The sequence below is a fragment of the Canis lupus genome, chromosome 13 (genome assembly GCF_003254725.2).
Source record: "Canis lupus dingo isolate Sandy chromosome 13, ASM325472v2, whole genome shotgun sequence".
In the NCBI taxonomy this organism is placed as follows: domain Eukaryota; kingdom Metazoa; phylum Chordata; class Mammalia; order Carnivora; family Canidae; genus Canis; species Canis lupus.
This window is the reverse complement of record NC_064255.1, coordinates 45,146,498-45,160,244: the sequence shown is the minus strand read 5'-3', so window position 1 is coordinate 45,160,244 and position 13,747 is coordinate 45,146,498. Positions and strand designations below refer to the sequence as shown.

Sequence of the window (13,747 nt, the reverse complement as noted above, 5' to 3'; positions counted from 1 at the left end):
TGAGGCTTTGTTCAGAATCGACTGAATTAATTGCTCTCAAAGACAGATGTGGTTATAGAAACTTAATCCTTCTGCAGCTGCCTACCAGAGTAAAGCCTTTTTAAGAGATTAGTTTACGACCCAGCAAACCCTCCTCCCATGACTTATGATCTTGTTCAAAATAAAAACATTAATAGTAGTCTCTCAAAGCCTGGAACTAATTCCAGTAAAAGGCTTACCTGTTTGATTGAGTAATTGAGCCGATCTTTCTAGACTGGACCATCCTTCATTGTCATAACCAAACCTAAAAGGCCAGATGGCGGCAGAGACCTCTGTGGCTGGTGCCTGAGGAGTGGTTTTAATGGTAATTTAAGATGACTGTGAACAATGGCAGTTTACCAAAATTCATATTTCAGCAAAATAATTTTCTTAGTGAATCTGTCCACATTTAATTCATGAAAATAAGGAGCTGTTTGCTCGGTGATACTGTCATAATAAATCTTCTGTGAACTTCTAGCCAAAGCTTGCCAATTAGGAGGACTATTTGGAAAGTGAGCGTCTGTAAGCAGCACTGTTTATAAAAAATCAGAAGCAACCTGGCTGTTGTTTCAACAGGAAAAATAGGAAAAGGTATAAATAAATGGTGTGACATACATAAAACGGAATACTACACAGCCCTAATAAGTAAGTTAGGCCTTCATAATCTCCATACAGATTAATTTATAAAGGTGATTTTAAGTAAAAAAAAAAAAAAAAAAAAAAAAGTCCGTTGCAAAATATATATGTCAGATGTCATTTAGGTAAAGTCAAAAACAATATAGTCTGGGGCTATATTGTAGGTAGTAACAAGATAAAGAAATGCATGAAAATGATAAGCATCATATTCTGGATGGAGAGGTTCCCCATGCACAGGAGAGGAATGAGATCACAGGGGGATGCACAGAGTCCTTCGTCATAGCTACTAAGCAGTCTGCTGACTCTGAGTCATACATGCTGTTGCTCCCCTACTGTACTGGCAAGGCCAATGCTCAAGGGCACCGCCCCCTTTGAGAGTTTATCTTTTGGGGCCATGGGCTCAGTCAGAGAATCAGGGCCCAACCCTAAACGTCCATCTCAATAAATGCATACCTAACTGATCTATAACAGGGATCCTGAGAAAGAGTTTGGCTAGATTAGAAGAAATCCATCTTCACAACCGGAAAAACAACTCAAAGTGGACCATACAAGTTCAGGTTGAGAGAAAGGTAAGTAGCAACCTCTTTGCAACAGAAGGCCACCACACATAAACAGCTCCCTGTGTTACCTGGCCCAATAAGCTGGGCTTCCCATCCTTACACAGGAAAGGTCATTCAGTTTAGTGACTGTCATAGAAAGGGAATGGAACCACCGGCAGGGATTTCAAGAGGCATGATTACATCCATCAAGCTATCCCTTTTCACATAATTCTATAGCAATAGTCAACTCTGGATTTCTCCGCTTCAAAACCTGCTATTCTCCTGTTCTTTCCTTGTCCGTAAATGTCACCACCTTCCATCCGGTTGCTCAAGTCAAAGGCATAAAAGTCATTCTTGATTCCTTCCTTCTCCGCATCCAGCAACATCTAATCCATCAGCAGATCCTATCAGCTCTACTTTCAGAATACCATTGACTCTGGTACAACAGGGGAGTTAGGGGCCTCCCTGCACAGTTGAAAATCCACGTGTAACTTCTGATTCCCTGAAACCTTAACTACTAACAGCCTCCTGTTGACTGGAAGCCTTACCAATAACACAACAGGCAATTAACACACATATGTACTATATACTGTATTCTTACAATAAAATACCCTAGACAAAAGAAATGTCATTAAGAACATCGCAACGGGGATCCCTGGGTGGCTCCGTTGGTTAAGTCTCTACTTTTGGCTCAGGTCACAATCCCAGATGGTGGGATCGAGTCCCTCATTGGGCTCCCGGCTCAGCACAGGGTGCTTCTCCCTCTGCCTGCCTCTCCCCCTGCTTTTGCTCTCTCTCTCTCTCTGACAAATAAATAAATCCAATCTAAAACAAATCATAAGGAACAGAAAACAGATTCACAGTGCTATACTAGAGCTATTGATACTATAAATTTACAGCATCTGTTTACAAGATGAACTGTGGGTCAGGACGTGTAATGACACTGCTTTATACGTCACAAAACGCTGTAGATGTTAAGGTACTACTAGCAGTAGACATCAAAAATGAAAAGATAATGTGAAAAAGCACTTCATATTGACTCGCAGCTATGACAATTCATGCATTGATAATGAAGCAGCAGCAATATCCATAAGTTTGTTTTATGGTAACCTAGTGTAATCGATACGATTGCTTCACGGTAGCCGAGCCTATAGACTAATGAATGAATTGTTTTTTTTGTTTTTTTGGTTTTTTTTAATGAATGAATTGTTATAAAAATTTTATGGCACCCAGTATTACCATCATAGTTATAAGGCAGTATTGCAAACTCTATTACATTTTTTAAAAACACTTCCCTGTAATAATAGACCAACACACGGGTTTTCCAATTATGGGGGTGGGGGCTGGCCTACTGTACTGTATTATAATTCACAGTAGGAAAATGAAGACGTTATTAATTTTATATTAAGATACACTCACCTTATGCCTACATAAGGATAGGCTGTCCCCTTCCATATGAGTCTTGTACACCGTGTTCTATGGGATGAATACCCAGGTGACAGTGCCGATGATGACACCAAAGGTCTCACACAGTTCTCGCCGGATAGGAATTAGACGTTCACGCAAAGACACACACACACACACACACGCATCCACAACATAAATTTATTTAGCGTATGGCATGGTGATTATTCGCAATCCATGAAGTGGAATCGGATCATCATAAAGGCCTTCATCCTCATTGTCTTCACGTCAAGTAGGCCGAGGAGGAGGAGGAAAAGAAGGGGTGATCTTGCTGTCTCAGGGAAGGTGGAAGCGGTGAAGGAGAAGGAAGGGGAGGCACGAGAGGCAGAGCCATTTAACATAACTTTCTGGAAAAACATTGTGATTTTTGTCTGACTGTCTTGCTTTTTCATGTCTCTGAAAATGTTTCTAGATGGTACTAATCCTTCTTCCACCATTTGCTTCCACCACTGCCTTCATCATAGAAGGGTCCGTGGCATAAAAGAAGGGAAAAGCAGTCTTGAATAATTAGACCCTTTCTTCCAGATTATCTAGTGTCAGTTTGTTTTCTGGTGTTGCTCCTTCTAGATCTTCCCCGATGTCTGGCACTGGTGCAGAAACACTCGTCTCCATCAGGTTGTCTTCTGTTCGTTCCTCTGGCGTGGTGTCTGTCCGCTCTTAAATCCCTCCAAGATCTGCACCTTGAAACCCTTCAGCCTCCACCTTTTTCCCATTATCCACAATCCCTTTCATGATTCCCTTGATCAGCTCTGTCATAAATCCTGTGAAGTCATGTACAACATCTGGACACAGTTTACTCCAGCAGGAATTTATTGTCTTGAGCTTGATGGCTTTCACGGCTTTTGCTAAACAATGGCATCTTCAGTGGTATAATCCTTCCAGACTTTCATGAGGTCATATCTGTCGGGGTTCTCCGCCAGAGCAGACAATCCTTTCACAGAGTGCTGTCTGTGTGTAATGGGACTTAAAGGGCCATATAATCCCTGATGTAGAGGCTGAATCAGAGACGTGTGTCGGGGTAAGAAGATCACTTGGATGCCTTTGTTGTTGAACTCATGGGGTCCTGGGTGGCCAGGGGGTATCATCTCCTATCAAAAGAACTATAAAGGGCCGTCCTTACCAGCAAGGTACTTTCTGACTTCAGGGACAAAGTATCAGTGGAACCATTCCAGAAAAAAGGGTTCCTATTGCCCAGGCCTCCTTGTTGTGCAATCAAAAGACTGGTAGCTGGTGCTTATCCTTTCCCTTCAAGGCTTAGGGTTAGCAGCTTTATAGATAAAAAGTCCCCATCATAAGCGCAGCTGGATTTGCACAAAACAGTGGAGTTAGTGCATCCCTTCCAGTCTTAAATCCTGGTGCCATACTAATAGATGTCCTTTGTGGCATTCCCCACCCCCCCGAAAAAAAATAGGACACTTTCACCTGCACTAAAAACCTGTTAAGCAGATGTCTTTTCTCCTCAGTGATTTCCTTAAGAGTGTCTGGGAACTCTTGGTGGCTCTTGGTGGGCAGACACTACTTCTCCTGTTACCTTGACATTTCTTAAGCCAAACTTTGCTTTTTTTTTTTTTTTTAAGATTTTATTTGTTTATTCATGAGAGACACAGAGAGAGAGAGAGGCAGAGACACAGGCAGAGGAAGAAGCAGGCTCCATGCAGGGAGCCTGACGTGGGACTTCATCCCAGGACTCCAGGATCACGCCCTGGGCCAAAGGCAGGTGCTAAACCACTGAGCCACCCACGGGTCCCCCATGCCAAACTTTTCCAAAATTAAATTCTCTAGCTTTAGATCCTTCACCTTCCTTTGGCTTTAAGTTGTTATATAATGATTTTGCTTCTTCTCAAGTCACATTAGCCTAGAGGTTATGCCTTTCTTAGAGCAATCCTGCACCCACACAAAAGCTGCATTTTCACTATGAGATAAAAAGGCATTTTGCACAAAGGGCAAGGTTTTTCGCACCTGCTGGTGTGGCTCCAGCGACAGCGTCACAAATTCCCTTCTCTTGGTCTACAGTGGTCCTTACACTGGATTCATTTATCTCAAGATGCTAGTGACTGCAGCTGCAGACCCCAGTGTATAGCGTATCAGGCAATTCAACTTTTTCTTGTCATGACTTTACTCTGCTTCTTGGGAGCACTTCTAGCATCACTAGTGGCAGTTTATATGGGTCCCATGGCATCACTCAAGGTCTAGGTATTGTTTACTATCAAAAAGATTTTACTTATTTACTTATTTGAGAGAGAGAGCGTGCAAGCGGGGGGTGGGGGGCGGACAAGCAGACTCCTCACTGAGCCTGACGCAAGGCTCTATCCCATGATTCTGAGATCATGACCTGAGCTGAAATCAAGACTTGAACACTTAACCTGAGCCAGCCAGGTGCCCCAAGAGACCACTTTTTACTGTAATAAAAAATTTACTAGAGGGAAGAACTGCTCAGTAGGAGATTAGCATCACACAGGATCTTAAACTGATACAACGCTTGAGCTCACTGCCACAGCAACAGGAGGGGACTACGAAATTATTACAGCAGTACATTATGTACTACGGTTTAATTTTATACAGTTATGACCTAATACCTGCATCTTTAGGTTTGTTTACATTTCTCTCCCCTACAAATGTTGCCATGTAAGGTCTGCCTTTGTGTGTGCAAGTTCTGACACATTTTAACTAATTATGATAAATTTGTGTATACTTTATGGTAGCAAATGACAAAATAAACTAGTATCTACATATATTTTATGCATTCATGACATACCTTTTGCTGAGTTTTTTCACCATTTCTAGGCTATGTGGTTTGCCTGCAAGTTTTTTTAAATTGTCGCGAATTTCCAGAAAATCCTCCAACATACATATTGAAAAAAGTCTGCATGTAAGCGGATTGGCGCAGTTCAACTTCACATTGTTCAAGGGTCAACTATATATTCTAAGTCTGTCCACTTCTCTCCAACTCCACTACCCACTGCACCTATCCAAACTTCCGTGGTCTCTCTCCTGGACAACTGAAAAAGCCTTGTAACTTATCTGCCTACTTTATGATCCATTCTTCACAGAGAAGCCAAGTTTTTATATATATAACTTATCTCCCTACTTCTCCATACTCCCTACTCCTGTATATATATTTATATACCTCCTACTTCTATATGTATATATATATCATAGATAGATGAATAGATAGATATAGATGTCATGTTTCTTCATGCTCCTGCTCAAAATACTCCAGTGGCTTCCATTGGAAGAAAAATAAAATCAGGGTGCCTCATTGTGCTCTGTGAGGCCCTCTATGACGGGACCCTCCCCAGCCTCTGTATCCTTTTTTTTTTTTTTATTGGAGTTCAATTTGCCAACATTTAGCATAACACCCAGTGCTCATCCCATCAAGTGCCCCCCTCAGTGCCCGTCACCCAGTCACCCCCACCCCCCGCCCACCTCCCTTTCCATCACCCTTTGTTCGTTTCCCAGAGTTAGGAGTTTCTCATGTTCTGTCTCCCTTTCTGATATTTCCCACTCATTTTTTCTCCTTTCTCCTTTATTTCCTTTCACTATTTTTTATATTCCCCAAATGAATGAGACCATATAATGTTTGTCATTCTCCGATTGACTTATTTCACTCAGCATAACACCCTCCAGTTCCATCCACATCGAAGCAAATGGTGGGTATTTGTCGTTTCTAATGGCTGAGGGATATTCCATTGTATACATAGACCACATCTTCTTTATCCATTAATCTTTCGATGGACACTGACAACCTCTCCATCCTCACCGTCTACCACTCTTCCCCTTACTCATCAAGTTTCAGTCACACCAACCACCCTGGTGGGCCTCAAACACACCATACTTATTTCCCCTCAGCCCTGTACAAGCATGCCCTCTGCCTGAATCCCTCACCCCTACCTCTGTGAATAACTGGCTTCATGTTAGCTTTCAAGTTTTGACTCAAGTATCATCACCTCCACAGAGCAACCTTCTCTAACCACCCAGACCCCATCGTTACTCTCTACTCTATAGTCCTATCTGCTTCTGAGAAGCCTGATCTAAAGTGATCATCTTTATTTATTCCTCTGAATACCATCTTTCTCCCCTACCACAATGTAAACTCCATCAGGGCATTAGTCCAACTTGCTTACTTCTGTACCCCTGGGACCAGGCACACAGAGATACTCAGTAAGTGTTTAGCAAATGAATGAACAAATGAATAAGAAGAACAGGTATTAAATCCAACTGAAATGTCTCCTTTTGTAAAGAGTTCCTGGCTGACATTAGGTATCTTTTTCTGACTGGCATATGTTGCAATAATAACAACTAACAATTAAAGGACAAAAGAAAGAGATCATGTAATGAATTATTTACTTATTAAGAAATAGTCACCAAACAAACAAACAAGCAAACAAACAAAAGAAACAGCTACGGAGTTCTGAATATCACTTTGTGAGGTGCTGGAGTTATGAAGGTAAGAGAAGCATGGTCTCCATACTCAGTATAGCTTTTTATTTATATGAAAAGATCTGCCTAGTAATATAGAACACTAAAATTCAAAGTTAAGCATCAAATTCTGCTTTAGCCAAAACTGTAACTCTAACTGCATTATGGAGCACATCAAACTTCACCAGAGCAGAGAAAAAGCACAACACGGCAACTTACTCTTTCTTCTGCCTGCCTATCTAGAAGAGAAAGGAACAATAAAACATTTAAAACTATAGACAACAAGAGGGACGAGGAAGACGGGAAAACCTCCATGACCCATCAGTACACAAGCTACCCATAATCTTCAAATTCAAGAATTATCTACAAGATTATTTTTAAATCAGATTCTCATATTGTTGCCTTCAGCAATATTTGCCAAACCGTACAAAAAAAACCCATTATAAAAAGTTCTTTATTTCATAGTTTAGATATATTAAATCATGGAATGGAATATATAACTTCATACAACAAAATTATGAGCAGCTTGCCTTTAACAAATGGATCTATCCTGTCTCAAGAACCCAACTTCATGAAATAATTCTGTTATCAGCCTATGACCTAGGGGTTCAAGAAATGGTTTACAGGGCCCTGAAGTCATGACATGCAGATCTATAGTGCAAGCATAATGATAAAGTGTATAAATAAGTGCATATGCATACATACCATATAAAATTCTGTATCAAAGTTTTTCATTACTTACCCCTTTGCCCAATTTATTCTCATAGGCTTTATGTCGTAGTCCTAATCCTAATAGTCCCACACCAACAAGCAGCCACAAAACTAAACAGAAAGAAGAAATAATTATTTAAAAGAAACTGGCTTTTCTTTCTCTTTTTTTTTTAAGATTTTATTTATTTATTTATTTATAGAGATGCAGGGAGAGAAAGAGAGGCAGAGACACAGGCAGAGGGAGAAGCAGGCTCCATGCAGAGAGCCTGACGTGGGACTTGATCCTGGGTCTCCAGGATCACGCCCTGGGCTGCAGGCGGCGCTAAACCACTGCGCCACCGGGGCTGCCCGAAACTGGCTTTTCAAAAATGGGGGGGCCGGTTTTGGTAAATAACACTGCAATAAGCCTAGTGGTGCATAGATCTTTTCAGATTCATGTTCTCATTTTCTTTGGGTCAACATCCAAAAGAAAAATTACCAGATCACGTGGTAGTTCTATTTCTAATTTTTTGAAGAACCTCCATACTGTTTTCCATAGTGGCTGCACCAGCTTGTGTAAATGAATGGATACTGAAGATGTGGGGTGTGTGTACACAATGGAATATTACTCAGCCATAAAAAAGAATGAAGTCTTGTCATTTGCAACAACATGGATGGATATAGAGGGTATTATGCTAAGTGAAATAAGTCAGAGAAAGACAAATACCATAGGATTTCACTCAGGTAGAATTTAACAAATGAACAAAGAAAAAAGAGATTGAAAAACTAACTCTTAACTATGGAGAACAAACTGATGGTTACCAGAGAGGAGATGGGTCGGGGGATGGGTAATATAGGTGATGGGGATTAAGAATACTCTTGTGTTGGGGTGCCTCGGTGGCTCAGTGGGTGAAGTATCTGCCTTTGGCTCAGGTCATGATCTCAGGGCACTGGGATCAAGCCTCACATCAGGCTCCCTCTCCCTCTGCCTGCCACTCCCCCTGCTTGTGCTCTCTCTCTGTCAAATAAATAAATAAATAAATAAATAAATAAATAAATAAAATCTTAAAAAAAAAAGAACACTCTTGTGTTGAGCACTGTGTAATGGATAGAGTTGTTGAATCATCATATTGTGCACCTGAAACTAGTATAATACTATATGTTAATTACACTTGAATAAAAAAAATAACTTTATGAAATTATTAAATCTATTAGCCAAGATTTTGTGCAAAGGAGAAACGTCTAATTCCTGGGTTAATTTTCATGTGTGACATGTATGCATAACTGATCCTTGCAACTCAGGTTTCAAGGAATCTTCCCTGAAAATGTTCCAAGGACCATGAGCTTAAAGTAAAAATAAATCATAAATATATACAAGAAATAATACACAAGAAAATAACTCTCCATGAGCAGAAACCAGCAAGAAAGAAAAGCCTGTAAAGTCAAACTCACAAATACTTCAAATATTGGAACTTTTAGAATCAGAATACAAAATAAGCATGCTTATTAACCATGGGTCAAAAAATAAAGGAGGGTATTCAACAGGGTGACTAAGGAATAGGAGATTGATGATTGGGAAAATCTGTGAAGAAATAAAATAGACTTCTAGAAATAAAATTATATGATAATTGAAATTAGAAACTCAGTGGGCAAGACAGGTAGCAGTAGACAAAGCCAAATGGAGAATTAGTGCAAGGGACAGTTTAAAATCGAAGGTAGATACTATGAAAGAGGTTAAGGGACATGGAGATGATAATAGGAAGATCCAATACAATCTAAGTGGAGTCAGAAAGGAAGAAGAGAAAGAATGGAAAAGAGACAATATTTGCAGAAATAAAACTGAGAATTTCCCAGAAGTGAAAAAAGACATGACACTTCAGATTCAGAATGCCCAAACACCAACAAGCAAGCTGGGGGGACGATGATCATATCCGTATATATCACACTGAAACTCCAGGACAGCAAAACAAAGAGAAATTGTAAGAGCTGCCAGAGAAAAAAAGGCAGATGATCTCCAATGGAGCAGGATTATTACACTGGCAGCTAACTTTGCAACTGTAAAGTTGCTTCTTCTTCAGCAAGAACTGAAGTCAGAAAACAGAACACCAGCTTTAATGTGCTGAGAGAAGGAAAACAAAACAAAACCCAATTACTAAGAGAATCGAAATTGAAGGTATAATTTCCAAAGTAGAGAGCAGAACAGAAAGGAGGGGATGAGAAAAAAAAAGAAAAAGATAACCCAATCAATGCAAAAGCAAACAAGAAGAATTAGAGGGATAAATGTAGCTCAGAAAAGTTGAAAAAGCAAAAGTAAAGTAAGATGACAGAAAGAGATAATAATGCATGCGAAATCACAACAAAATTAGATTATATTTTCAAGCTAAAAGACAAGACGGACAGTCTAGAACAGGCAAAATGATGGAGACTGTTAAAAGATCAATGGTTACCAGGGTTGTTGTTTTTTTTTTTTGTTTTTTTTTTTTAAGATTTTATTTATTTTTCACGAGAGACAGAGAGAGAAAGAGACCCAGGCAGAGGGAGAAGCAGGCTCCCTGCAGGGATCCCGATGCGGGACTCGATCCAGGACCCTGGGATCACACCCTGAGCCAAAGGCAGATGCTCAACCACTGAGCCCCCCAGGCGTCCCTGGTTCCAGGGTTTAGAGGGAGGACGGAAGGATAAATAGGTGGAGCACAGAGGATGCTTAAGGCAGCACAACGATTCTGTGTGATACCGTAATGGTGGATGGCTGTCATTCCACATTTGTCAAAACCCACAGGACATACCACAAAAAGAGTGAACTGTGATGTAAACCACAGACTTGACTTAATAATAATGTCTCAACATGGGCTCATCGGTTTTAATGAACGTACCGCAGTAATGCACGATGTCAATAGTGGTGGAAACTGTGGGCAGCTTCGCTGTCCCTGTGGAGGAGCAGGTGGGGTGCAAGGGGGTAGGCGAACAGGAAGGCCATACTTGGGGCTCAACAGATCTGTAAATCTAAAACTGCTCTAAAAACCAAAATCTACTCATTTTTCTAAAAGACAAAGACAGTGGCTGCCATTGGTGGAGGCAGGGAAGGGTGAAGAGGTGGAGGACAGAGGATTACTCCGTGTGACACTCTAATGATGGATACAGAGCATCACGTACATACAGAACCCACGGCACGCCCAGCACCAAGGGCGACCCCTAACGTAAACCGTGGACTTCGGGTGCTAAGGATGTGTCAGCGCACATTCCTCAGTCATAACAAATGTAATAATAGGGGCTCCTGAGTGGCACAGCCGGTTAAGCGTCCGACTCTTGGTTTCAGCTCAGGTCGTCATGATCTCAGGGTTGTGAGATCGAGCCCTGTGTGGAGCTCCACCTTGGGTATGGAGTCTGCTTGAGATTCCCTCTCTCCCCCTCTCTCTCTCTGCCCCTCCCACTCATGCTCTAAATAAGGAAATAAATCTTCAAAAACTAATATTAATAATAAGTGTGATCATAAACTCGGGTGGGGGGTACCGATATTGAGGGAGTCTGTGTGTATGTGGGGTCAGAGGGTATATAGGGAATCTCTATTTTCTGCTCAAACCAAAAATGGCTCTAAAAAATTGTTATAAAAAATTCCACAGAACTGTCTAAACAACTTTGTAAATAAATGGTTCCCAATGCCTCGATCTGATGAATGAACTAAAGAATCTTAGTTCTTAATTCTACTAATTCTACTAATTTAGTTACTAATTCTACTTTAATTCTACGACCGCTACAAATCACAACAGCAACTATAAAGACAGAGATTGTCAGGATCAAAAAAACAACAAACAAAACCTACCAGGTCTTAGTTTCAAGAGACACACCTAAAAAAATAAGAACACAGAAAACAAAACTCTACATTTTAAAAATGTCCCCTAAATTGTAATATAATCTTTTCAAGTTATGATGGAACATATGTGAAAGTGTTTACATAATGGTCTTACCGCTTTGTGGCATCTCTTTTAGAAAAAGATCACAATTTTATTTAGTTTAATTGTTTTCTATCTCTTTATACTATAGTATTTTATCTTCATTTTAAAAAGAAATTTTAGGATTTTTAAAAAAATGTATTTACTCATGAGAGACTCAGAGAGAGAGAGGCAGAGACACAAGCAGAGGGAGAAGCAGGATCCCTGCAGGAAGACAGATGTGGGACTTGAATCCAGGACCCTGGGATCACAACCTGAGCCGAAGGCATCTAGATGCTCAAGCACTGAGCCACCCAGGTGCCCCAATATTTTATCTCCTTTATAAAAATATCAAGTTACTGAGGGTGGGGGCTATCTTTGTTTCCTACATAATGCTGTGTAGTTATATAATGCTGTGCACTGTACCTAATACACTATCTGCGAATGTTATCATTTCAATAAACATTTTTATTTAATCTAGTTCATTTGAAATTAGTCAGATTGAATAGTAAACTAACTTCATGTCTGAGTTTCTAGCTCATCAATATCCCAAATGTTAATGTATTTAAGCTCCCCAAAAAGGAGAACAAGAAATAAATAATCTGAAATAGAAATAGTTCTAATAAGAACAAATGATCTTGGAAATTCTTCCTGTTAAATAATCTTTTTTGCATGAGAAGTGAAACAAGACTATTAATCGAGAAGCTGTGGCTGAAATGAGAGGCTGTCAGAGATTGGCTTCAAAGAATTTCACCAAAATGAGTAAGGAAGACAGTTGTTAACAACACCGGCAAAAATGTTAAAAATTGTTGGAACTGAGTGAAGGGTACGCGAGGGTTTCATTATACTTTTTAATTTCATATATGTTTGAAATTTTATGATAATTAGGTGCTTTAAAAAAAAGAAAGCAAAACTTACAAAGTTTCATGTATTTTTCACTCTTTCTGAAAAGCACTTTAGGACTATTTTTTGTTTGAAGAAAGTCAAGGCTTTTCTTAGGACTAAAGAGCATATTCAGTCCAATAATTAGCATCACTGCCCCTGTTAAAAGAGAAAGCAAGAACATATTACATTTTAATCCACAAATCCTCCCAATGGTAAATTCCAGGAGCCTAAATTTCATGTCAATGGCCATACCCTGAAAATTCAGTTATTGAGTTCATTTATCTCAGTACCTAAGCAATTACTCTAGTTGCACTTCTGATAATTGGGATTGATCCTTAGAAATCCGCTAGGGTCCTAGGAACCCTACTTTAAATGACAAGACTCCAGCCTTTCCTGGATGAGAAATGTCTTTTAATTTCCTGAGTGTTTCCTCATTGTTAGGTTGGTAATAGACTACTTTGCTGTTGATTGTGCAGAGGAGGGTGGAGCATAAAAGAAAGAAAGGAACTGCTTGCTGTAGGGACCGAGTTTTCTGCACCAAAAAAGACCTCAGATGCACCAGGTTGTGGAGCATAAAAGGAGGATATATGTAGATTCATAATCCAACCATGTTAGGGGAAGCAATTCTGGCCCGGGATGGGGGTCCTCATGGAGGACTCATGCCAGGACTCACACTGTGCCAATAAGGCCGGCCAAAGAAGTTGAGCTCTGTTCCATGCATTACAACGTAACTTATATGTAAGGTTTACATACTTCTCAAGTCCTATACAATGAGAATGGAAACAGAGGTATGGCTGACCGATGTGTAAATTAGGAGATATTAAGTAGAAGTTAAGCTTAGGTGGAAGGCTAGAAAAAAAAAAAATTCTATGCAATTTTCAGGAAATAGCAGGAGTAAACTAGTAAACTTGACAATAGATTCATTACTAGTTTCTGATTTAACACAGATTCTCTTCAACTGTATCAAAAGCTATGCTGAACATTACCAACGTGCCTTCATTTTTGTGGTCTTATCAATGGTCCCTCTTACTAAAAAAAAAAAAAAAATGCTTTCTTGTATGCAACTGTAACCAAGTGGTTTCAGCAGCCCCATGAGTAGTGAGAGAGAACTCAAAACACACCATTCATGACATTCTGAAGAAATAAACTCATGCTTAGAATGGCTCT

General features: G+C 40.0%; 1 protein-coding gene across 2 annotated transcripts in view; it reads right to left on the bottom strand.

The window, feature by feature from the left end:
- The window catches only part of CWH43 (cell wall biogenesis 43 C-terminal homolog), a 60,581-nt gene that overhangs the window by 25,454 nt on the left and 21,380 nt on the right, over nt 1-13,747 (bottom strand). For both annotated transcript variants that reach the window (XM_025435778.3, XM_025435779.3), the window contains 3 exons: nt 12,614-12,736; nt 7,819-7,898; nt 219-324 (listed from right to left, as the gene is read on the bottom strand). In XM_025435778.3, coding sequence (XP_025291563.3) covers nt 219-324; nt 7,819-7,898; nt 12,614-12,736 — 309 coding nt within the window. The remainder of the gene's footprint in view (nt 1-218; nt 325-7,818; nt 7,899-12,613; nt 12,737-13,747) is intronic.